General features: G+C 36.3%; 1 protein-coding gene across 3 annotated transcripts in view; it reads right to left on the minus strand.

Moving 5' to 3' along the window:
• The window catches only part of CFAP20DC (CFAP20 domain containing), a 253,337-nt gene that overhangs the window by 83,357 nt on the left and 143,417 nt on the right, over nt 1–26,563 (minus strand). For 2 of the 3 annotated variants that reach the window (XM_054595085.1, XM_054595083.1), the window contains exons 7-10: nt 17,904–18,068; nt 2,810–2,946; nt 2,027–2,189; nt 543–659 (exon numbers count right to left, since the gene is read on the minus strand). In XM_054595085.1, the coding sequence (XP_054451060.1) occupies nt 543–659; nt 2,027–2,189; nt 2,810–2,946; nt 17,904–18,068 (582 nt within the window). The remainder of the gene's footprint in view (nt 1–542; nt 660–2,026; nt 2,190–2,809; nt 2,947–17,903; nt 18,069–26,563) is intronic. The other variant, XM_054595084.1, reaches the window with a different exon arrangement.

The following is a 26,563-nucleotide window of genomic DNA, read 5'->3' on the forward strand; positions in this document are numbered from 1 at the left end:
CTCAAATCCATTATTAAAAGAATAACTATAATAGCCACCTACATTTGTCTAATGCTTTACTGGTTGCAAAGGGTTGAAGTTTTAACTTACATTCTATCAGATGGCAAGGAGTTTAAAGGGAGAGAGAGCAAATACAAAAAGAATTTTAAAAGGGCTTAATGTAAGAAGAAGAGAAGGAGACATAAATGAAACATGAAAAATTATGGGATAAGTTCAATTTTAGTAAAGTCTACAGTGAGAAACTTCCTCCATCAAATACGGGCTGTTTTTTAAAAAACAATAGTTAAACTTATTCAGCCTTTGAGAATAGAAGTAGAAAGTCCTTTATTTCTGTGGTACTATCTATTTAATATGGAAAATCTCTGTTAGGACCTTAGAGCAACTCTTTCGCAGAAAATTTGATTTTTATAATCCCTGTAGAACAGACATTTATATTTTAGATGAGTCGGTTCATAATCCTTTGAAATTTACAACCTGCAGAGAGAGATTTCATTGCTCTGAATAATAAACAGATATAAGATAGTATTGAATTAGTGCCATACCGCTGGGTGTCTCTGTCCTTTCTCTGCTGGTGCTTTTTAACCTTAATCTTCTCCTGTTATTATTCTTATCTGCTGATGGTTCTTGAGGAGGATGTGGATGCATAATACGCAGATTGGCTGGTACATTTTTGTATGAAAGAACAAAAAGCCAGAACAGAAAGTACTATGCAGTTTGAAATGACTCAGTAAATATAATTATAGCTATAATGAGAATGTTCATGTATCATTTTGACATTATGTAGAGCTGTATTAAAAACTTATTCCTTCACAGGAAATAGATGTTTATTCCTATTCTAATATTAGGATTGTATCAGGATTTCAAAGTTACTAATACATTTTATACATGAAATATAACTTATAGAGAGCTACAAGTAATTTAATGTTAATCATACAACATGCTATATTAAACACATAAAAAATGAAATTGACAGCCAATATTGAAAAATTATTGCTTCCTTTAAAAGAGGAAGAACAGTTAACTATGATGCAATGAGAACCTAGAGGGTACTTTCTAAAGGAACACTGGAAGACTATCAAACCTAAAGAATTCTTAACTGTAATTTAATTCTGTAATAATAATAATATTCATGGCAGCGTTTAATGTTTACTGAATGCTTAATTTCTTGGCACAATATGATGTGCTTGACTGATATTTTTCCCTCACTGAAACCTCACAAAGACCTCTTGAAGCAGCTGTTATTTATCACTACTGCTAGCGCCAATTGTTACTTAAGTTACAGATGAGGAAATGGAGGCTTACAGGGTTTAAGAAACTTGATCAAGGTCTCACAGATAGTGCTTGGGCTGGGATTGAATATTTCCTTACTCAGGTTTATACTCCATGGGAGATACAGTTTGTAATAGTGCTCATTAATTTCCAAGTCAAATAAAATGAACCCAAATGCCTGTTTCAACTCTCACAAAAGTCAGACTGTTAAGAGTGTAAAAACTGACAGGAAGTGGGTTCTGGTCTCAATTCTTTCCAATGATCACAGATTGCAAATCACTTTACCTTTCTGTTAACCTTGGACTCTCAATCTATAAAATTAGACGAAATCTTTTCTTCACCAACAAGGTTGTTTTAATATCAATGAGAGAAGATAAAGAACACTTTACAAAAGGAAAAGATTAACTAAAAGATAGAATTTATGTTTAAAAGTCTTAAAATGCACACTAAGTTCCCAAAATATAGTGATAAAAGGATGTTATATTATTTCCTTACCACTCTTCATAAAGTAAAAACACAGAGTACTACAGGAATTTGAAATAATAGAATAAGTAGAATGATAAGATTCCAGAAGATTATAATATATATAACTATATGAATTCTAAACATATTTCAGTATCTATGATACTTTTCATTTTTAAGTGGTAATTATCTGGACTTGATGTCTAGCCATGAATATAACTTCAGATTTATCTTAATAAGGACATTTTTCACTGTTTTCACTAGCTATCAGTCTTTATGCATGATTCATTCTTACCATGAATAGGTACAGTCTGCTTTATTTGGTGAATATTTTCTTTATCTCCTTGCTCTTCAGACTCAGATATCAGCAAGGCTGACATTTCCGCACTACTAACACACTTCTCTACTGTGGACAGCTGGCACGATCGGTTATTTTTTGAACCAACAGATCTTACTGTCTATAAAGGAAAGAAATAATCTGCACATTTTAAAATATAGGAATTGCATTTATTCCCTGTAGACTGCACATAGAAGAAATAATATTTAGACAAATTGTGGGGAAAAAAGAGAAAACGAGAAGGTTAAAAAATTGGCAAATTAGAAAGGAGAAAAATAACGTGAGATAGAACAGAAGACAAGTCTCCCAGATACATAAGTTAAAATGTGCTTATTTGCTACACTCTATCTTTAGCAGAACTGAAAGTCACTGTGTATGGTAGAAATTAAGAGGAAATTAGAAATAAAAATATAGCATTTGAGAAGCTGTTCATTGTAAGGTATCTGATAATGATCCAACTCCTTCTTGAAGGAGACCACAAAATGTGCTCACATATATTTACCTTTAAGTTTTGTGAACGTATTTAATGAAAAGAATACTCAAAAATGTTAATTATGTTGACATGACAAAAAGGAAATAGCTTCGAGGTCTTTTAAAGTCCAGAATTTCTGATCAAAATGTATTCAAGCCTTCTGCTTTTGGCATGTAGTCACACTACTACCCCCAACCCCCACATTGGAAAAAACCCTTCCCTTCCCGTGCCACTCATGTATAGATGAGCTCCTCAAACCTTGTTCCTACCTCAGTGGATATCCTCATGTTATTTCTTCTGCCAGAGAGTGGAGGTGGTCCAAGAACTTTGGATCCAAAGGCAATATGACAAACATCTTGATTTTTACTGCTCTTCACACTACCTGTTCCTCTGTTAATAAACTGATCTGTTTTGTTGAAGGAGGTTAATAATAGTTCATTAATGGGTAGAATGGTAACATCATCTTGCAATGTTTCTGAATACCCCTCCCCCAAGGCACTTAATAAAATTGCAGATACCCGGGCCCTCTTTCAGGTCTATCAGATCTGTAGAATTAGAATATTGGGTGTGGAGTGGGGATGGTTTGGTGGGCGGGCAGAAATCTATGATTTTAACAAGCTCCACTATCATTTAACAAAGTCACTATTATTTGAGAACTACTACCACAAATATTTTTCCTAAAAGAAAAAATGAAAAGCTATTAAAAATACATCTTATTTTTTTTAAGGAAATAATTTAAACAAAACCATTCAGCTCAGTTGAACAAATATTTTCTTGAGCACTCTTAGGCATTTCCTAGAGGTTGTCATGACACAAAATAGATTAAGACATATTGCTTGCCCTCAGGGAGTCTGAAGGGAGATGATAGTACAAGTAAAAGTAACTACAACATGAGACAGACCAGTGGGAATGAAACATAAGTGACTTCTTGAATGGACCTTGAATGACTGGTAAGATTTCAAGAATTTTTTTTTATTGTTGTTCAAGTACACTTGTCTCCATTTCCTCCCCCCCACCCACTCCCACCTCCCACCCTCAGTCCTACCCCTCTTTGGCTTTGTCCATGGGCCCTTTATACATGTTCCTTGATGACCCTTCCCCTTCTTTCCCCCATTATCCTCCTCCCCCATCCCCTCTGGTTACTGTCAGTTTGTTCTTTATTTCAATGTTTCTGGTTATATTTTGCTTGCTTGTTTGTTTTGTTGAGTCAAGAAGAAGAGATGTAGGGTGCTCTAGGCAGGAGAAAGTACCAGAAAAAAGGCATGAAGAGCAACAGGATAGGGTATGCTTGGGAAATAATGAAATTACCAGTTTAGCTGGAAGGACAGACTAGGGTCACATTGCAAAGGGTGTTAAAATGCTTAGAGCCTATTCTAAACATGCCAGGCAACAGGGAATCACTGCTTTGGGAGAGAAAGAGAGTAAACTGGCATTATCTCCAGGATAAAGCAGGGATCACCAAACCCTGCTGTCTTTTTCTTCTGGGAACAGAGCTACTCCACAGGCCATGTAACTGAGTTCTGGTTAATGGAATGGGAGAAATGTAAACCACTTCCTGGCCCCTGAAATCTCCGGCATGATCCCCTGTGCTCTCTCTTGCCTCACCTCTTGACAAGATGCAGAGATTCAGCGAAAGGCTTTGAGGCCCCAGAGGAGCCACTACATCAAAGGAGCCTGGGTCTCTGAATTACCCCATGGAAGGCTGCCTAAGGAACTCTTAATTAGATCAGAGCTGTGGGGTTCTTTGTGACCGTAGTTAGCCTCCTCAGACTGATAAAGAAGGTGAGGGTTACATCCCTTAGCTCAAAACACTGCTCACAATGTAGAAAACCTGCTGTGACCAACTTGAATATATGATGTTGGCTCTGAGTGAGTCTACATTCGTCCCACAGTCTTGGACTTTAAGTGCCACTGGCCATTTTCTGTCTGACTTATTCCTGAAAACATTCTTATTGTTAGCTAGCTGGTCTCATTAGCCTCTGCTGTGGAGCTGCAATTTTACATGTGGTGGAATTAAAAACCACTTTTTCATAGAATAGCATGAGAAAAGGCATAAAAGCTTATGAAAACATATCACACTTAGGAAGCCCCAAATACTTAGATCTGAGTGGAAGTATAAATGTGTGAGTATATGGGTGTTTTTAGGGTCTGTTTTTGAGTTTTTAATAGATGAAGTTAAAGAGACGGGCAAGGGCTAGATTGCTGAATTGACTGGATTTTTTTGCTGGACAGAAGATCTCATGTGGATGCTAAATGATGAGAAGATACACTATTCCAGTTTTCTTCAAATTCCTTAAGCCCTATTAAGCAGAAGACATTTCATTTGTCCAAATGGCAGAGTCAGAACTAATCAGTAGAATTTAGGCAGTGAATTTTGTCACTTTGAAGGTGTTCAAACAGAAGTCTGGAAAGCTATTTTGGATATTGTAAGGCAGATTCAGATTTCAGATGACTCCCTATTTTCTTTCTCTAGCCTGGTGCTCTCTTCTGAGCTCAACTCTTTGTACCAGTGGCCTTCTTGAACAGGGCTTCTTTGATGTCTCAAAAACACCTCAAAATGAAAACCTGGTCTAATGAGTGGTACCAAAATCCATCCAGTTTGAAAAGCCAGAATCTAGGTGTCATTCTTGACACCTCTCTCCATTCTCGTCATATCCAATTCATGTCTGCTTCTCTCTGCCTCCTCCACCAGCAATGCAATGCAAGTGACCATCATCCCTCTACTGGATGATTTCAAAGCCTCTCACGTGATCTACTATATCTACTCTGGCTACCTGTCCCATTCCTTTTCCAAAGTCAGCCAGAGTGATCTTATTCAAACATAAGTCTGATTGGGTCATTTACTTTCCCCACTTAAAACTTTTCAATGGCTTCCCTGCTGCTCTTAGGATTAAGAAAAAAGTCCTAAAAATTATCTGCCAAAATCTGTGTGTTCCATCTTCAGTTCATACCTTAGACTCCTCATTTTCTGCCCTCTCAGCAGACTGGCCTCCTCCGTTCTTCTTGTTTACCAGACCATTTGTACGTGTTGGTCCCCATGGTTACAAGACTCTTTTTTCCTCTTGGCTGTATGACTCAGCTCATGTATCACTTCCTTACACAATCTTCCAGACCTTTCTGATTAGGGTAAATTTCCCTAGTATAGGTACTTCCATAACTTTTTCCTCACAGAACTTGTCAGACTTGTACTTTTACATGTGTTTATGGGTTTCTCTGATGTGCTTCAGTAGATATAAACTCTGAAGCCTGCTCTGTCACCCCGAAATTTCCAGCACCTAGCTCTGTGCCTGACACAGAGTGAGTACATGATAAATCCTTGCTCAGCAAAATGGACAAATCATTAAATGTAATGAACCAGAAGAGAAGTTGGATTAAATGACTAAATATTTCTAACTATGATTAGAATTTCATTTTAAGAAAAATCCAACTTAGGGTTTTATGTGTAAATTGAGGAGGAAGACTGAACAGAACTGAAAAACTGCCAGGATGTTGGGGGGATGAGAGAAAAGGGTCAACAATGACCAAAACATTGATATTTACATGAATGGTGTGACTCTCAAAAGCAGCAGTGGTATCGTGCCTATTCAGGTTACAGGTGAAAATTTGCAGCGTTTAACAAATAGATTTGGCTATGTATGAATTTGTATTTTTTTCAGTCATTTATAAATATCCATTTGTAGTCAACAAAACACTGTTAGTCTCTCAGGATCAATAATATAAACAAATGACATGAATTCCAGGTCAATGGGAAAATTCTATTACAGACTCATCACTTATACCTTTTGTGACCAGTAGAACAAATCTTGGAATATTGATTTTGTTCTCAAATGTGGATTTCTCAGAAAGAAGTAGCCACCGAGGGTACTGAAGGTTGTATGGGATATGGCATAGGCCTAGGTGGGAATTTTCAGTACCAGAATGGGAGTTTTTTTTACTTCCAGCGATGGTAACCATGAGGGTATGATTATAGCTTTCTGTTTGAACATCTTACAGTGGCAATTTCCTTGATATTTTTTCATATTCTTTATCTATATGCAGGTTCCCCTGGTTAATTTAAGTTCCTTTGAGAAGAGAGACCATTTTTGGGTACTCTATGTACCCCTACCTGCTGATCCAGCATAACACATGGTAGATAAGGGACAAATCTCACCCAAATTGTGGACAGTATCCAAGATAAAGAGGATTTTTGGGAGGAGGAAGTACTGAAAAATCATACTGGAAAAGTAAAAACTCATGTGTAAAATAAGTCATGAAATGTAATGTACACTATGGGGACTATAGTTAATATTGTGTTGCATATTTGAAAGTTGCTAAGACAGTAGATCTTAAAAGTCCTCATCACAAGAAAAAATGTTTTTGTAACTATGTTAATGAGACTTATTGTGGTGATCATTTCACAATATATACAAATATTAAATAATTATGCAGCAACCTGAAACTAACACACAGGGTTCAGTACCTGTATGTTAGTAAAAAAAGTATGTAAAAAAAAGATTTAATTACAAAATCTTTTTTTATAAAGCATGTAATTCTGTAACATAACAATATTACATTCAAGCACATCATATGACATTTTAGGAGAAATGTTCAAGTTAAAACTATAAATTATTAAACCCATATTATTACCCTACCAACCACACTCAAGCAGGTGTTACTTCTGCCAGACCCTGTATGTTTATGTAAATTATACCTCAATAAAATTTTTTAAAAAATCAGTTCTAGCTATAATCCCAACAAAATAAACCCATCAACTAGTTCATACTTATTTAAAAAATGAAAATTTCTAACAACCTTGAATTTCTTGAGGAAACTTCTTGTTTAACTTCTTGCTAACTTCTAGCCCTTGAATTTCTTGCTAAACTTTAGTAGTTACCCAGTGAATATAACAGACATACCTAAACCTGATATAATATAATCCCCTAATCACAGAAAATTATGTTTCCTGTATTTTTATAAGAGTATGTACTATAGGATTTCTTCAAAGAGTAATATACCACTATGTTTTAAATGTAAATTTATTTTTTAACTTTACAAATTTTAGTACACTTTTTTCCTCACAAAGTAAAGCATACTAGTACTCCACTATTTAGTATCTCTTGAATGAACAGAGCTTTTTAAACTTAGTACAATTAACACACACATTCTTAAAGCCTGTTTCACTTCCATAATTCTCTGTTTATAATCATATCAATTGTCATAATTATCTCTATACACATGTATTATACTATGTATCTATTATGATAGGGTCCTAATTAAAACCTACAAGGAAAAATAATTTAGATCTTTGTTTCTAAAATAAAAAGTAGAAGGGGCAAATTTTCTATAATGAGAGAAATCTTTAAAAAACACAGGCAGAAATGCATGCCTTTTGAATTATAAAAGGAGCTCTTTTAAGAGCTGACATCAATATGCATAACATAAGGTTACAATCAAGATTAGATTAAAGTCATGCTCTAGGCATTTCATTTTCTTAAGTTTGCGTAAAATGAACTTGGTTGTAGGTCAGAGATGTTACCATTAATTATTTTGCTATTTTAGTGAGGGGTACATGCCTATAGATCATAAAACCTGAGGGCCTACTCTCTAATTGTCTTTTAGAAAAATAAACATTCATTTTTGTCTTAAGATACAATGTTGTAATTGTTTTAGTCATTTCATTTTGTAGGGTTGAAGCTTAAGCAAAAAAAAGTACTGAATTTTCAACCGTAACCATTGAAGGGTCTTGCTCAAGACTTACATCTATTATCTAATAATCAAATCAGAATTAAATTTCTACCAGAATCCAGTCTTTGAATTAGATTAATTTTTATTTCACTATATGGGCATTGTTATAAAAAATGTGAAAATTACAAAAGAGAGGCTTATATAGTAGAGCAATATTATTTTAGACAAGGTACTTAACCTTTCTAAACCTTGCCTTCATCAGTCACAAGATTGGGATAATAATAGAATTGAAGTCATATGTTTTTTACATCATATAAAACATGCATATAATATGCTAAATACTATTCTTAGCAGGGAATAAATGCTTAGTAAATATGTTATTAACCTCTGCCATCTTGAATAGCATTTAATAAATTTGAAAAGTCTGCTCACAGTCGTTTGTTTTTTCAGCAGTGGCTGGGCACCCAGCCTGAGCAGCCACTTCTCAGCGCTGAGTAAGACAAGGAATAAGGTGGACACATCATCTTCTTCAAGGAGCTTAGTCTCATGGGAGAGACAGATATTAAAGCAAGCAATTAATAAATAACTACCTGATTACAACTGTGATAAGAGCTATGAATGAAAAGTTGAAAGGGTTTTAAGTGTGTTTAACAGAGTTGGTATGTTGTTTTTGGGGTCAGGGAGATGACAGTCAACTTGAGATTTAAAGGAAGATGGATGTGATGATGCATATGTGATCACTATGCAATTTCCAATCACTTTGTGTGATTATCTCATGTCTACAGCTGAACAAACCGAGACTCACAATGTTTAGGCATGTGCCCACACAGAGCAGGGGCTCAGAAACTATGTCCCAAGGCCTTTTTGTGTCGTTTCCCTACACAAGATGCCTCCATTGGTGGCCCAGGAGGGCAACACAGGGGATTCTTCCTATATCCACTATTTATTTTCTGGGCATTTTGGTGAAAAACCTTTCTTTTGCTATCTGAAAAGCACTTTATTAATGATTATATAGATTAATATTAAAACTTCATAACTACGATAATTAATGTATATGATGAAGACCAATGGGGGTTATGAGGAATCAAATATAGAACAAAATATTGTAAGATCCTTTTTCAGAGAAACGAAAGTGTTGAGTGGGGCAGAGGGACAAACTAAAGTGGTTTCAATGCCAGGCAGGTAACACATATGCAACAAGCAGGCACATGTAGAATGCGGGGATAACTGTGGCTACTTTGAGAGTGTGCATCCTATGCAAAGTATTTTAATTAAAAACTTTTTTTAGGCCAGTTGGAGGACTGTCAGTCTGTAACCCTGAATGCATCATAAAAAGACAAGTGTGTAGGTAAATGACTAATGCAGGAAAGGCTCTAGCTGAGTAAAATCACTATTTAACTTTTGCAAATATTAAAACCAGTACTTAGCCTTGTCTCATTAATAAAAAGTTTAAGACATTTTTTTGAAAGGCAATAAAATAATATTAAAAAGTAAATAAGGACATCTTTTTTTCCTCTGAACTTGAGTGGAACTTTAGACAATTAAGAACACCATCTGTGTTAAGTTCAGATATGTCAACAAGATAAAAAATAATCGTAATTGCAGTGGGGAGGGAGGTAGGAGGGGTTAAATGGTAAAAAAACATAAAGTATAATATATTACTATTTTTCACAAAGTCTTAATTTATTAAGAAGTTATAATACAGGCTTTGGTAGATAACTTGCATAATTTGGGCTTAGAAATTGAAGTTTCCCATAACACAAGATGGCATCCCAGAAAGTAATCCTGAAAAGTAGTAGCGAGAAATTGCATCATAACAGGGGTCAGTAATTAAGAATGCATCTCTGAAACCAGATGCCTGATCATCCCGGCTCTACTACTCACTGCTTACTTTATCTCTGTGAGCCTCAGTTTCCTTATCTACAAAATGGTGATTCCGATGATTGCTACACAAAAAGGTCTATAAGAGGATTATATGGGATACACTATGTGAGATGGTTAATTTTAGGTGTCAAGTTGACTGGGACACAGGGTACCCAGATTAAACATTATGAGTGTGACTGTGAGAGTGTTTCTGGATGAAACTAACATTTGAATCAGTAGACTAAATAAAGCAGGTTGCCCTATTCAGTGTGGATGGGCATCATCCAATCCATCCAAGGCCTGGATAGAACAAAAAGGTGGAGGAAAGGAAAATTTGATCTTTCTGCCTGACTCCTTGAGCCAGGGCATTGATTGGTCTTCTCCTGCCCTCAAACTGGAACTTTCACCATCAGGTCTCCTGGTTCTCAGACCTTCAGACTTTGACAGAAACAACAGGACTGATTCTCCTGGGTCTGCTGCAAATCCTGGGACTTCCCAGTCTTCTTAATTGTGTGGCTTCCTTATAAATCTGTTTCTCTCATATATGTATATATGTAATAATGTGTGTGTATGTATGTCTATGTGTGTGTGTATATATGATGCTGTACACACACATGATGCTGTCATTTTATATATTATCTATAATGTATGTGCATATATATATACACATATACATATATATTATAGATATAACTATTACTGTTTCTCTCTCTCATATATATGTGTGCATGTGTGTGTGTGCATATATACACACACAAAATACTGCCATTACATATATAATATATATAAATGGGTGTGCATATATATACACACACACACGCATATATATAAAGTTACTATTACATTATGTAAAGGGTTTAGTACTTGCAGCACAGTAGGAACTAAAAAAATGTTAGCTATGATGATGAAGATGATGATGATGATTTGTTGCTTAATATACATACATGCTCAAATTATTTGGCTAGCATTTTATTCAGTCATCCGATCACTTAATAAACAAATATTTCTTGAATTACTGGTAGATGTAAAGCATTGAGCTAGATGCTAGGGATACAACAATAAATAGGACCCTGATGTTTTTAAGTTCAAATTCCAGAATGGGAGACATCAATAAGCAAACAAGAAAACATCAGGTAATTATAAGTACTGTGATGAAGATAAAAATAGGGTGATACTATACAGTGTCTTGGGAGTTACTGGAGATCATTGATGATTAGAGTCCCATGTTCACTATTAGTGAAAATATATGTCAGCATAATTCATACTAATATAGTATATTTCCCTACTATACCATAAACAAGTTTAATATTTAAGTATATAATTAAATATTTTATTTTGCCAATAATTCTGGATTTCCTTCCCATTATATATTTTAAATGCAAATACTGATATTAAATAGAGAAATATATTTTAATTTTATAGCAATTCTTTGGGCTTTCAAAGTAAAGTATACACAAGAAACTAGTCCATAATTGTTGTAACATAATAAATCTACTGACATAATAAATCACAATTATATTTAGAAAATTACAATTCTCTAATAAAGATATGATATGAGAAATAAGTTTTATCTTCCTTCCTTGCTCCTATTAGTCCATGTTCCTAAAGGTAATTTCCTTTAAAAATATATGCATATACCAGCATTCCTAAGAAACTATCAATGGGATCATACAGAAACAGCATTTTTGGGTTTCCATTTTTTTATTGACTGACATGACTTAGAGACCTTTCCAGACCATCACAAGAAGGTCAGGTCATCTTATACACCTGCATACATGATATCCTATTGTGTGAACATTTAATCAATTCCCTATTATGCACAAATAGTTTGTCTCTAGGTTTTTGTTATTATAAGCAATGTTCTGATAGACCTCTAAAGGGGAAATATAAAGGTTGGAATGAGTCAATCCTGCAAAATTAGCAAAATTATCAAAGCGGTTGTGTTTTTCATTTTTAATATTGTTTTATATAGCAACGATTTTTTTCAACATATGGCAGCAATACCATAGAAAACTTAAAATTCACTGTATAAATGATTTGTGACATATGTGCTATAACAGACGCTGGATCAATATCCATACTAAATTCCTTTCACTTTAAAAAAAATTTTTAAATGAAGGAATGTGATCAATTATGCCTTATTTTTACTAGAGACAGGGAAAGATATATATATATTTCAAATGTAAGAGATGGCCGAGTTTTATTCTGAATTATTATCAGACATTGCAACTAGAAATTGTGGCATCTCTTTAACCAACGATCCTAAGACAAGGTTTACTAAAGTCTGATTTTGGAAAAGAAGCAATTAAAAGATTGTCTTGTTTTTTCCTGAAGTCAGAATCTTACTCCTTTTTCTTTAAGGTTCTACTTTACAGTAGATTTTGTCGCTAGACTTGAATTTTGCTTTCACAATGTAGAACCCAAGAAGAAATTTTAATAAGGGTCTCACTAATGCCAACCAGTTAGATGATTACTTCATGGTTTTGCTAGGTGCATTAATTTACCTGTTTGCAATCGTGCTGTGAGATAGGGATGCCAGCCTCTTCTTATTTAAAAAAGAGTAAAAATACAATGAGACTGCTGCTGTGGAAAGAAGGATGCTTGAGAGAACTGCTTCCTAATTTTTAAGTATATTACTGGTTTTGATTTGTGCCTAGTGGACCATTACATCTTGTCATTAGTAGCTGAATGATCAACTTCAATAACCAGACCTGATTCTCTGGTTCAATTAAACTAGGGTCCCATTAATGAAAATAAGATAATCGGATCTCCCAGTCATCTGCAGACTAACATTCATTAGCTAATGTGCACCAGGAATGGAATTGACCAAGCGAACAATACAATGTGTGGTAACACTGGCTTTATGGAAACACAATTATTTTATTAATTTTGTTAAATCCTCTTGATCAAGTTCTATGACCTTCAGCAAAATGCACTCTAAAACAAAAGTTTCAATGTTTCCTTTTTTGCTTGGGTAAACATGCTAGAAAGCATCCATAGGAAATACCTACTTCTTCCTGTAGCAGCTTCATTGGGATCTCCCAATATGTGCATTTATAATAAAGTATAATTTACATGAGTACTGTACAGTCAATTAAAAAAACACAAAGTTATTTCTCATGCAATTCAAATCTCACCATGGGGAATCCATTTTTTTTTAGAAAGACACAAAAATATATAGTTCAAACTAATAAATACCTCCTTGCTTTTCCATAATTAAAAAAGCCTGTCCTTGGGCACTTTTCATTAGCTACACCTTTCAGATAAATATCTTACACAGAAAATAGTAATTATTATTATAGTCGTCTATAGTAAATTTCAAAGATGCCATATATCAAAATTAGCAATTGAAAATTATTTATAGGAAGAGAACCACAAAGCTCAATAGATGTTCACGTAATCTTAGCTGCCATACATGTGCAATTAGATTTTACTTAAGAGAAACAATCATAATTCTATGGTTATAAGTGGATATAAATATAATTGGGATTTATAGGGCAGAAGAAATATACTATTAGATGACCATTAATTTTCTGTATATATGACTCGAGTTAACTAGTATTATATAATGAGAGCCCATTTATAAAATTTGCAAAATTGAACTAATATCCTCTTCTACAAGTTGGGATCAAATATGGCCTATGAAAAAGTTTCTGTTTAATTATAATACTGGATTAATGAAGTAATTAATATTTATTCAAATCCTCTTTAATCTCAAGCATTATGTGTCCTTGAACTTTAAATAAGACACTGAAAATATCTGATTATACACTTACATTTTCTTTGAAAGACATAATTAATTCTTAAAACTTTGAAATACAGCCCTGGCCAGTGTGGCTCAGTTGGCTGGAGCATCATCCCATAGACTGAAAGGTCACTGATTCTATCCCTGGTCAGGGCACATACTTAGGTTGCAGATTTGACCCCCAGTCTCTGGTAGGTGTGCTTATGGAGGCAACCAGATCAATGTTTCTCTCTCTCCCTCTCCCTTCCTCTCTCTCTAAAAGCAATGAAAAAATGCCCTTGCGTGAGAATTAAAAAAAAACAAAACAACAAAGGAGACAAATAGTATTTACAATCACAGAGAGTTATCTGATAGACTTTACAACTTAAGCCTTTCTGTTACTGAAAACTATCACGGCCTGTTAGCTACAGATAGACTGTTTGGTTATCAAAAACACTTTTACTCATTTCATTCTGTGGCCAATCTTCCATTAGGATTGAATTGTGACCCAATGTGTTTATAGTGGTAGTCTGGGTTGTGGGATCTGTTTCATCCTTTTATGTATTTTCTAAAGGTCCTTTAATAAAAATGGATTGTATGTCTCTCTTCCCAGCCCCCATCTAAAGATAGTATATATGATAAATATAAAAATTCTGACTCTTTATGACCTCACTGTTATCAAAAAGTCCTGCCCAAAGATGGTAATTGTGGAAGCACATCATCGTTGGGAACCATCCTGCTTGGTTTCAGGGGCTGTAGCCTCGCCAACAGATGAAAAGCACCCAAGGCTGGAATTGAGCAAGGAGGCCTTGGGAAAATAGGTACTGAGGATGAAAAACCTGTCCCCCTGGTAGGGGCGCAGCCCCTGCCTCCCTCACATCACCCTGCTTGGCCCTGGTGGATCGCTGGTTAGTCAATGACAGGTAAGACCCCTCAATGGCAGGGGCAACTTAAGACAGGCACAGTCGCATAGGGGCCATGGAGAAGGGGCAAAAGACCCTCACCCCTCAGCTTTGTCATGGCTGGAGTCCTCATTCCATCTGAAAGAAGTCTCCTCATCTCTTGCTGCTCTGCTCCACCTGCCTGGCTCAGGCTTGAAACAATACTAAAGGCAGGTACAAATCTAAACTGGATTGGGAGGTTCCTGGGGACAATTAGGCCTGAAAAAGGAATGCATTAAATCCTATGAAATTTACTTTGTAAGAATGCCCTCCACTTAATGAGTACTGATGTTTGGGGTCAAGCATAAAATGTGATCAGTTTCCCAGGTTTCAGAGCCGAATGGGCACCACCCTGTCTACCAGACCCTGATTTGAGGCAAATCTCCATGTCCCTTCAGTTGTTTTCTATAATCTCTATCTGTTTGGTGTAAACATAGCTTTTTGACGTGGATTGATCAGTTTGCATGCAGGCTGCATACCCCTGGGCATATCATTCTCAAAAAAAAACCACTTCAAGAGACGGGCTCAGGGCACTCTCCACTGGAGGGAATCGCCACCCTCTTTTCCTGGCAGACTGAGAAGTGTCTGGGATGACTTATTTTCCTCCATCCATGGTGACCCGGGCGGACTCTGCGAGGGACGTGGTATCCCCCATCAGGTGATGGAGACATGGGGGTTCATTATATATTCTCTTTACTGTTCTGTAATTTTGAAATTTTATAATAAAAGGCTTAAAAATGTAGTGCCTATTTACACATAGTCCTCTGCCAGGGTTTATATTGGAAAAGTTGTACATTCAATCTCAATTCTTTAGGAATATATGAGTTAGGGCATGTAATGTTGGTAAGATTGATACATATGAAATTCACTAACTAAATGAACATAGGATAAAAATAGAGAGTATAATGGTCCATTTTTGCAACTCATTCATTTCATCATGATTATCTTTTTCCTGTTTCTCCTCTGACCTCTCTCAAACTTTGACCATTTTCTCTTTCCTGTTTGTTGTCTGAGCATCGCCAGCTTTTTCTTGCAGTTCCTTACAGGGTCCTCATGTTCCACTTTCACAGCCACTTGTCATTGAATGCCTGGCTTGATGCAAAGACATTTTAGTCGCAATCCTTAATCTCTGCTCTCATTTGACTTACAAATTCATACTGAATCCTGACATCAATTTCAACTTCCTAAAAAGGAAGTTATCATTCCTCTACTTTAGAAACATGAAGCATACTCTTCTTGTATTTCCAACACAGCCATTCTGTCTATTCAGGCTATTCCCCTTAGCAATCCCTCAGTCACCTCATCCATGCAGTGTACTGTCTCTTTACCTTTGCTCGGTCTTCTGTACCATCTTACACATCCATAAATCTTATATTTATTTAGTATAAACACATACATAATAATTTATTGAATACTTTCAAGATCTACTTCCTCCACAAGTACCCTATTATGACCATTTCACCTTCCTCTGAATCACTTCAGTGTTTATGAGTGTCATCTAAATCATAGGACCTTTGTGGGGAGAAGTGATCTGGTGGTTCTCAACCCTAGCTGCACAGTAGAATTACTGGGGGAGTTTATTTAAAAAAAAAAAATCCATCCCAGGCCAATTAAATCAGAATCTCTGGGAATGAAGCATAGATACTAGGAAAATTTAAAAAAAAAATCAGTTACTTTAAAAATGTCCCAGGTGATTCTAAAATACAGGAAGTTGAGAACAACTCATCTAAATAATATTAGGCTTCTTAATTTGGAAAGCACTATCCATTCATTTGGTCAATAGCTATGGGTTACTATTCCAGTGGCAGAAAACTGTCATGCACTGGCAGGTTTTGTTATGCTCACAGAATGTTTCCAAAAAAAATTTAGACTTTGGATAATATATTAAAATTGGGAGATTTATCGTAAAAATTAGGATAAACAGTCTCAAATAAGAAGAAGGAAGATCTGATGACACTGGGCCTGCATTTCTGCAAGGCAACACTTGGCTAGAACTGAACTGCAGTTACCCCTTCTAGACTGAGATGAGCTTCTAGTTTGCTGCAGTTCTCACTGCTCCCCAGTGCTCACTCACAGGGACTGAGTGTTAACTGTCATCTATTGTATCATTTGCATAGTAGCTAATATTACTGTTTTAATAGTAGAGAGCAATGTCCTTGATGCACTATCTCAATCTTCTTCCCTAATGCCTGCCCCCATTCCTAATAAAGCTCACTACTGAAGTAGAAAATGTTTCTCTGTGTCAAATATCCAGGCACCCAGGCCACTTTATTTATTTATGTTATCAGATGGCCCACTGTAGTTATTTAGTCTCCAGTCCCTGGCTCAATATATGGCAAGCACTATGCTAGAAGCTAGGGAAATAGAAGAATGAGGAAGTCACATTTTATTGGGGAATGCAGATGTATTAAGAAGTATTCAAAAAAGGGGGAAAAATCATGGACATAAAGAACAATGCTTGTTAGAATTAGGAAAGGCTGCATAGAAGAGATTTCATTTGAGTTGGGTCTAGAAAGATATATGGAAGTTTTTCCAAGCAAGAAAGAAAGGCAAGGGAGCCACTTTAGGCCAACGATACAATAACCCCAAAATATGAAGATGTGGAAGTTCACAGAGTGATCAGAAAATGATACGTTGGGAATGAGAGAAAGGTATTGGAGATAAAACTATGGAGTAGGTTTGGGATAGGGTAAGTTGGCTTTGTATGTATTCTGAAGGGTTTTTTCATGTTGTCTTCTAAGATAGTGGGAAAGGCATTAGAAGTCTTTAATTAAAGAGTGACAGAATCACATTTCCATTTCTATTATCAGAAAGATAATTCTGGTAGCAATGCACAGATTTACTGGGAGGCTAAGGTGAGTGATGGGGATCAGAACAATGGACATAGCAACAAGATAGAGGAGACAGGTTTGAGAGCTGTTTAAGAGGAATAATTGGCAAGGCTTGCAAGCGTATAGGAAGAAGAAAATAATAATTAAGGATGTTTTGATTTATCATGTAAACAAATTCAGAAAATATTTTAGTTGCTAAAGAGAAATTTAAAATGATTTATCACTGATATGTCATAATATTTAACTTCAAGCTATAAAGATTAATTGCATGCTGTTTTTTTCCCCTAGATTTTGTTCTTAAAAATAAACATGCTTATAATTTAGGTGTTTAAGTGCATACCTGATTCTGCTGAACTTAGAGGATGACCTCCAAATTTTATTACAGTTTGGCGGAGTTTGGTCATGTTTAGCAGCTGTGTGACTTGTGGAACATCTGTCATTAGTTGGCAGCTTCGTGGAATAATGTCTGTAGGTTCATCTGTTGGAAAGGGAACACCATATCCAGCTGGAAAAAAGACATTCAGTCCCAAAATGTAAGCCAATTCTGCCAAATGGACATATCTTATAAATGAAACCAATTAAAGTAAATCATTTTAGAATATGACTTTGGGTGAGTTACTCAACTTTACATCCTTGGTTTTCTCATCTGTAAAATGAGCCTGATAATTTTATTGCCTATTTTCTATGACTGTAGAAAGGATTGAATGAGATACAGTATATAACATATGGAGCAGGTTCAGAGACTTGTGCATTAAGTAAGAACATTCATTGGAAATATTTTATATTTGTTTTTCAATACTAGATTGTGCCTTGAGAGAAGAGCTAGTTAGATGTGCACCAATAAAGATTTCTGAGATAAATAAGTACAATGATGTTATTAAATAAGCACTATAGCCATTTTGTGAGTATATAAAGTTTTCATTTTTTATTTTGAAATAATTTTATATCTATAGAAAAGTTATAAAAATAGTACAGAGTTCCTATATGCCCTTTACCCAGCTTCCCCTAACGTTAACATCTTATCTTTGAATACTTTAAAAGGAAAAAGAGTTGTTATAATTAAAATAGTACTTTTATTATTATAATTTATATTTCTAATGAGATTTGATAATATTCATATATATTTATATGGAAATTTAAATTTTGGTTTTAGTAAATTTTCTGATCATGTTCTTAATCTACTTTATTATTAGAACATTTTTCTCATTTATTTGTACAACCTCTTTTATGGCAAAGATATTAAGCCATGCCATATGTAGAAATTAGGAATTAAATTGGTATTAGCATTCCAAAAAGCAATTCTATTACATGTATCAAAAGGCTTAAAAAGGTACATGCCATTTTACTCAATAAATTCACTTTATGAATCCTAAGTAAAAAACAAGAACAAAACAAAACTTAAAGGTCTATGTAAATAGGTGTTTATAATTTCTAAAAAGTAAACAACTTGAATATCCAGTCAATAGTCACAAGGAATTACATTTATGAGGATGGCAATGATATGCCAAAGACTCAAAATAAAAAGTTAAATAAAAATGATACATATAAAACTCTTATCTCACTGTAGAAAATTAATAAAGTTTATGAATGGCAAAAAGACAAGCAAACATACCAAAATGTAAAATAACTTTTGATGGTTAGCTTAAGCATAGGTTTTATTTTCTTCTTTATATAAACTTTAGAATATAATGGAAAATTTGTGTAAATGTGCATGTAAGTAGTAAGAAAAATTTAACCAATCATCCCTCAAAATACATCCTAAATATAAACTCTAACCACATTTATATAGGCAATCTGAATCTTACAGGCATGTGACTGATATGCAAATCATATTTCACATGACAAAGCTCAAATTCCCTCTGTGTCACCTGCCCTTTCTATTTCTCTACTCTTTCTTTGTACCCAGAACTATTTCACTACTTGTTGGATTATTATTTGAGGAAAACTCTGGGAAGTATAAAACCTTCAATAAAAGGAGAAATAAAACTATTGTTTACTATTTTAAAATAAAGACTAATCATTAAGATCATTTAATTTAGCAACCACTGACTCTCAAACTTTCTCTGAGACTATGTGGAGGAATACATGGAAAATTAGTCTAATCTTTGTGAGACAAAACTCTGAAGGAGCTTTATGACCTGGTAGTTGGATGTTCTGATAAACCTAAATGGATGTTAATTCATGTCTCCACCACCCACCTCACCACTAACCACCCACACCAGGTCCCATTAGGAAGTCATTTTATTGTTCTTTGTAAGTCATTGTTCTTTAGCATTTAGAGTCTAATTTAAAAATAAGAATTATGAAAACAGCATAGATCCTACAATAAAAAGTAATCAGTGCTATACTGTGAGTAAATAGGGGGCATCGTCTGTCTTCATTCATTTACTCATTTTAATCATTCAGCAAATACTTATGGAGCCTCTATTATATGCCAAGCACTTATCTAGTTGCTGGGTATCTAATGGTGACTCAGAGTGACTCTGTCCTGACCTTGAAGCTTACACCTAGTAGAGAATATGAAACAAATTATACATAAATAACTATTTAATTATAATTTTGTTAAGCCCTCTGAAGGAAAGTTCAAGGTGTTATGAAGTCTACCAGCATGGGGTGTCACTGAGAGTCTCTGATAAAGACTCATTAACCTGAGTCATAGAGGGTAAACTGAAAGTGACCTGGTGAAACGGTGAAGGAGTGATCATTCAGAAGAGGGAGCAGAGCATTTGAAGACTCTGAAGGCAAAAAGACTACGGTGCATTCTACAGACTGACAGAAAGTCTATTCTGCCAAAGCACTGCTAGCATGAAAGAGAATGGTGGGATAATCCTAATGACATATTTAGTTAAAGGGCATGCTCAATCAATGGTCATGGACAAAAGCCCCTTAATAACAGCTGACCTAGATTAAATATAGCTGTCAATCTTCCACTTTTCTTTGGTCGTTCTTTGCTCAGTTACATCCTGAAAAGTAGTATTCCATACACATTTTATTTGGATATCACATCTTTCTTCCCAGATGGCAAATAACAAATCAAGCTGGCAATCACATATTAAGGGACCAGGGCTTGTCTGCATTGTTCTTTCAGGCAAGTTCTGTCTTCTGGAATAGACTGTGTATGGAAACATGCAGACTGCTTGATTAACATCTGAAAATGACATAGTTGAATTTAAACTGTTTTTGTTAACAAATCTGAAAGAACATAATATTGGTTGTAACGGTCAGCTCAGAATGGCAAAATGGTACATGAAGGAAAAAGCTGACAGATTTGCTCATGTAGTATCCAAACACAACAAGATAGTGGTTTTTTTTGATGTCTTTGTTCCCAGTATGAGTTAGTGTATTATTATTAGAATGTTTGAGTGACAATATAACTGTTTGCCATAAAGTCACCTAAAATGAACCATTTTGTAGGTATTTAATAACTTTGATGAGGATATTAACTAGCTTTAAAATTTAAGACATGAACTTTGATATATATATATAAAGCAATTTATGCATTAAAAATCATCACTCCCATTTTTTGGGAATGGATGTCTTTTAAAATTGGGAGATTTATAAATCTGTCTTTTAAAATAGGGAGATTTATAAATCTGTTTTTATTCATGGCTTCTCCTAGTTCATATAATTTAAATAAGGACTAATTTTATACTAGTTCACTGATCCAAGGCTCAATTATATTCATCTTATTTATATAGGAATAGCCTGCAGTGCCTAGCACAGTGCCTTATTTATATCTCACCACTCTAAAACACCGGTGAGAGATAAGCAGAAAACACAAAAGTCTCTAAATGCCAAACTATTTGTCTTAGTTTGTTCGGCTTGTTATAAAAGAATATTATAGACTGACTGGCTTATAAACAACAGAAATTTATTTCTCACAGTTCTTGAGGCTGAGAAGTCCTAGATCAAGGCACCAGCAGATTGGTGTCTGGTGAGGGCCCTATTCTTGATTCAGAGATGGCCATCTTTTTGCTATACCCTCACATGGCAGAAGGGTGAGGGAGCTCTATGAGGACTCTTTTTTTAATTAAAAAAAAATCCTTACCAAAGGATATGTTTATTGATTTTAGAGTGAGAGGTGGGGTGGGGGGAGAGCACGAGAGCAATCGTGCATGAGAGAGAGAGAGAGAGGGAGGGAGAGAGACAGATGTGAGAGAGCAACATGAATCAGTTGCTTCTGGTATGTGTCCCAACCGGGGATCAAACCCACAACTTTGGTATGTACCCTGACCAGGAATCGAACCTGCAACCCTTTGGTACACAGGACAATGCTCCAACTAAGCCAGCAGGCCAGGTCATCAGTGGTTTCTTTTATGAAGGCACTAATCCTATTCAAGAGGGCTCCACCCTTATAACCTAATCACCAACCAAAGGCCCTACCTTCAAATACCATCACTTTGGGGTTAGGTGTCAATATATAAATTTTAGGGGGATACAAACATTTGGTCTATAAAAATACTGATGCAAAGTCTATTTAGTTTTTGTTCATTCATTCATTCATTTATTTGTCCTATAACTATCAGATTTTTTCTAGACATGGATTCAAATCCCAACCTTTATGCAGTTTACCATACCATAAAAAAAGATATTATTATGCAGTACACTACAGGGGTTAAAAGTACTGGCTCTAGAGCAAAGTGTCCTAGGTTCACATTCTGGCTCCACCACTTTGTCTGACTTTGGCATAGTAGTTTACTTTGTTGTTTCTTATTCTTATCTGTAAAAGATGGATATAAAAATACTGTATAGGATTATCATGATGATGAAATGAGCTAATGCATATAAGGGGCTAAGAATCATGTCTGGTATATAACAAGTGCTATGTAAGTATTTATTATTAACAAAAGATAAATACTTATATAAAATATTTCATTATAATGTCAACAAAATTAGTATGTGCTTTCTATAATAAAAGGTTTTGATGTTTAAGGGGGTAAATAATCCTGGATTGCACCCAAAACTTAGCTATCCTGAATGAATCATACCCATAGAGTATTTTTTTAAACTAATTTATTGAAGAAAAATTCACAGTAACACAATATTAAGCATTTTAAAATGAATGATTCAGTGGCATTTAGCAAACTCACAATGCTGTGCAACCACGATCTCTATGTAGCTCCAAAATATGTCCATCAATTCCAAGTAAAATCCCATACCCATTAATCAGTTTCTCCCATTCCCTCTAGTCCCACAGACTCTGATGGCCTCAAATCTGCATTCTATTTCTACAGATTTATCTATTATGGATATTTCATCCAAATGAAATCATACAGTATGTGACCTTTTGTGTCTGTGTGTATAGTATTGTACATACCACATTTTGTTTATCCAACCATCTCTTGATGAACATTTGGCTTATTTCCACATTTTGGCTATTAGAAATAATGCTATGAACACACATGTGCATGTATCTGTTTTCTATTCTTTCAGGTATATACCCAGGAGTGAAATTGCAGGTTCATAGAGTAATAATTCTATGTTTATATTATTGGGAACCACTGAACTATTTTCCAAAGCAGGTGACTATTTTGTGTTCCCATAAGCAATGTGTGAGAATTCCAGTTTATCTACACCCTTGCCAACATTTATTTTCCATTAAAAATCATTATAGAGATTTCAAGATGGTGGAGGAGTGAGTTGAAGTCTCATTGACCTCCTCCAAGGACCAACGTGGAATTACAACTAAATTGTGCAGAAATCACCTGGAAAACAACTGAACAATATCAAGAGAAGAGACTTATAACCTCAGACAGACAGAGGAATCAGCTTTAGCACAACCTAACTGGTAAGGAGTGCGGTAGAGGCTCGAGAAGGTGGGCTAGGCGCCCATGGGAGGCAATGCCAGAGGGATACTTAAACAGCCAGCTGGATTCCTCTGTGAAGAACCTGGTCTAAACCATAAGCGGGGATCTCCAGCCTACAGCATCAGAGCCCAAAAAACACACAGACAACAGCCAGCTTCAAAAAGCATAGAGGTGCTCTCTGTCAGAGACAGGTGGCTGGAGACACAAAGAGCCGTTTAAAGAGCCCATGCAAAAATTATAGTGGCAGCCACTTACCTTTGGCTCCGGCAAAGGTGGAGGCAGAGTGGGCTGGAGCCGCCTGAGGAGAGACTGGGGAAGGAGGATTTGGGGAAAGAACTGAGAAAGCGTTTGGAGGGGTCCCGGTGCTGACTCACCCCCTATTCCTCAGCTTCCATCTTGCTCAGTCAGACTACTCCCTTGAGCAGCAGCAGCATGAAAAGACACAACAGCCCTGCCCAAAGGAGAGATTCTGCCCTGCCCTGTGGTGCCTAAACCTGACTGCTGCGGGCAGAGTGACGAGATTAACAACTGGAGGAGACAGACACAGACAGGAAATTCCTGGAAGTCTCTAAGAGACTGCCTAAGGTCAGATGGGGTCAACAGCTGACATCATCAGAGGGAAAGAAAGAAAAGAAAGAAGAAAGAAATGAAGAAAGAAAGAAAAAGAAAGAGGTCTCCTACCAAAAAAGCGGTTCATACCACAAAGGCAGGAAGTCAAGACAGATCAATTTAAGAAGCAGAAGCAAATAAGATGAGTCTAACAAGTGCTGGGAAGAAAAAAAAAATCCAATCAAAGGGAAAGGAGGAATCCCCACAAAGAGAACTAAATGAAATAGAGGCAAGTAAACTATCAGATAATGAGGTCAAAACAACGGTTCTAAGGAAGCTCAGTTAGCTCAGTGAGCTCAAAGAGAATTACCAAAAACTACAGGGAAATGATGAGGAACTCATTGCAAACTATATCAGCATGAAACAAGACATAGAAACTATCAATAAGAGGCAAGAGGAAATGAAGAATACAATTTCTGAATTGAAGAACACAGCAGAAGGAATCAAAAGCAGGCTAAATGAAGTAGAGGACTGAATCAGAGAGCTAGAGGACAAACTAGAAAAAAGCTCCCAGAGAGAGCAAGAAAATGAAAAAAGACTCAAAAAGAATGAAGAGGCACTGAGGGAAATGTAAGACAACCTGAAATGTAATAATATCCATATAATAGGGATACCAGAAGGAGAAGAGGAGAAGCAATGGATAGAGAACCTGTTTGAAAAAGTAATGATGGAAAACTTCCTTAATTGGAGGAGAGAAAAAGTCACACAAGTCCAGGAAACACAGAGGGTCCCATTCAAGAGGAACTCAATGAGGCCCACTCCAAGACACATCATCATTAAAATGGCAAATATCAAAGACAAACAGAGGATCCTAAAGACAGCAAGGGAGAAAAAGGTAGTAATATACAAGGGAGCTTTGATAAAGCTAGCAGCTGACTTTCTAAAGAAACACTACACGCCAGAAGGGAATGGCAAGGAATATTCAAAGTCATGAAAAGCAAGGGAATGCAGCCAGGACTATTTTACCCAGCAAGGCTCTATGTTGGGAAACGCCCCGTCTGGTTTCAGGAACTGTAACCCTGCTGACAGGCGGAAGGGCCCCAAGGCTGGAAATAATCAGGGAGGCCTTGGAGAAACAGGCTCCTGAGGAGACATAACCTGTTCCCCCGGCAGGGGCATAGCTCCTGCCTCTCTGCTTGGTCCTATGATAGTCACTTGTTGATGACGGGTCAGACCCCTTGATGGAGGGGCAACATAAGCCAGACATTGACCGGTATGGGAAGCAGACAAGAAACTGGGGGACACAGAGAAAGGGCAAAAAGACACCGCACCCCTTGGCTCAGCTTGGACATGACCAGAGTCCTCATTCTATCTGAAAGAAGTCTTACTGTCTCCTGGTGACTCTCCCCCTGCCTGGCTCCAGCTGAAGACAATACAGAGTCAGTCCTAAACTAGATCTGGTGGTTCCCAGGGAAATCAGACCTAAAAGTAAATTCTTTAAAGTATGCTTTGTTCTTCTGTCAGAAGCTACAGCAAGCTTGGAAGGAAATTTACATTATTCACAGACTCTATCCCTAGACACTTAGGCACTCTTATGTTTACTGTGCTCTCGTGTCTAGTCGTCTTTCTTGTTTACTAGTCTCCTCTTGGACCCATGTAAATCGGTGTGTTCCTGCCCTTTGTTTTCTTAAAAACATCACCCATTCTCTGTGAACATTAACATACTGATGTAATGAGATAACCGGTGCATTCCTCTTACCTAGCCCCACTGATAACCCTTTCAATAAAAACCTTTGAACAAAAGGACTGTGGGCCTTCCCCACTAGGGGGATGTGCCATGTCCCCTCTCTTGGAAAACAGACAAGTGTTTGTGATGACTTGAGTTTATTCTCCCCATCCGTGACACCTGGGGGACGGGCTATGCAGGATTCAGAGTCCCCGCTCCCATCTCAGCTGGCCCTGGACAGTAACCCTTAGATTCCAGAACGCCGCACTCCCTGCAACGTTCTCCGTCCCCTCACATGGCAGTTGCTCCCCGGACCTGGGAGGAGTGGGGACCTGTGGTGGCGCTCTCCCATACACCACACGTGACAGCTGTCAATTAAAATGGAAGGCAAAATAAGGAGTTCCCCAGACAAAAAAGGCTAAAAGAGTACACCTCTGCCAAACCAGCACTACAAGATACGCTACAGGGACTGCTTTAAAGATGATGAAGAAAAAGAATGAGAAAGAGAGGATCATAGATCCAAGGGGAAAAAATGAATAAGTACTTATCAAAAATAATTTTGAATGTAAATGGATTAAATTCCCCAATAAAAAGACATAGTGTGCCTGAATGGATAAGAAAACATGAGCCACACATATGCTGCCTACAAGAGACCCACCTCAGAACAAGAGACCTACACAGACTGAAAGTAAAAGGATGGAAAAAAAAATATTCCAAGCAAATGGACAGGGAAAAAAACTATGGGTAACAATACTTATATCAGACAAAATAGATTTCAAAACAAAGGCCATAAAAAGAGACCCAGAGGGAAAGTTTATAATACTCAAAGGAAGAATCCATCAAGAAGACATAAACATTGTAAACCTAATTGAACCCAACATAGCAGCTACCCAATTATATAAGGAAAATCTTGGAGTA

The sequence above is a fragment of the Pteronotus mesoamericanus genome, unplaced genomic scaffold (genome assembly GCF_021234165.1).
Source record: "Pteronotus mesoamericanus isolate MK-2021 breed Mesoamerican mustached bat unplaced genomic scaffold, CSHL_Meso_final scaffold_54, whole genome shotgun sequence".
Taxonomy (NCBI): domain Eukaryota; kingdom Metazoa; phylum Chordata; class Mammalia; order Chiroptera; family Mormoopidae; genus Pteronotus; species Pteronotus mesoamericanus.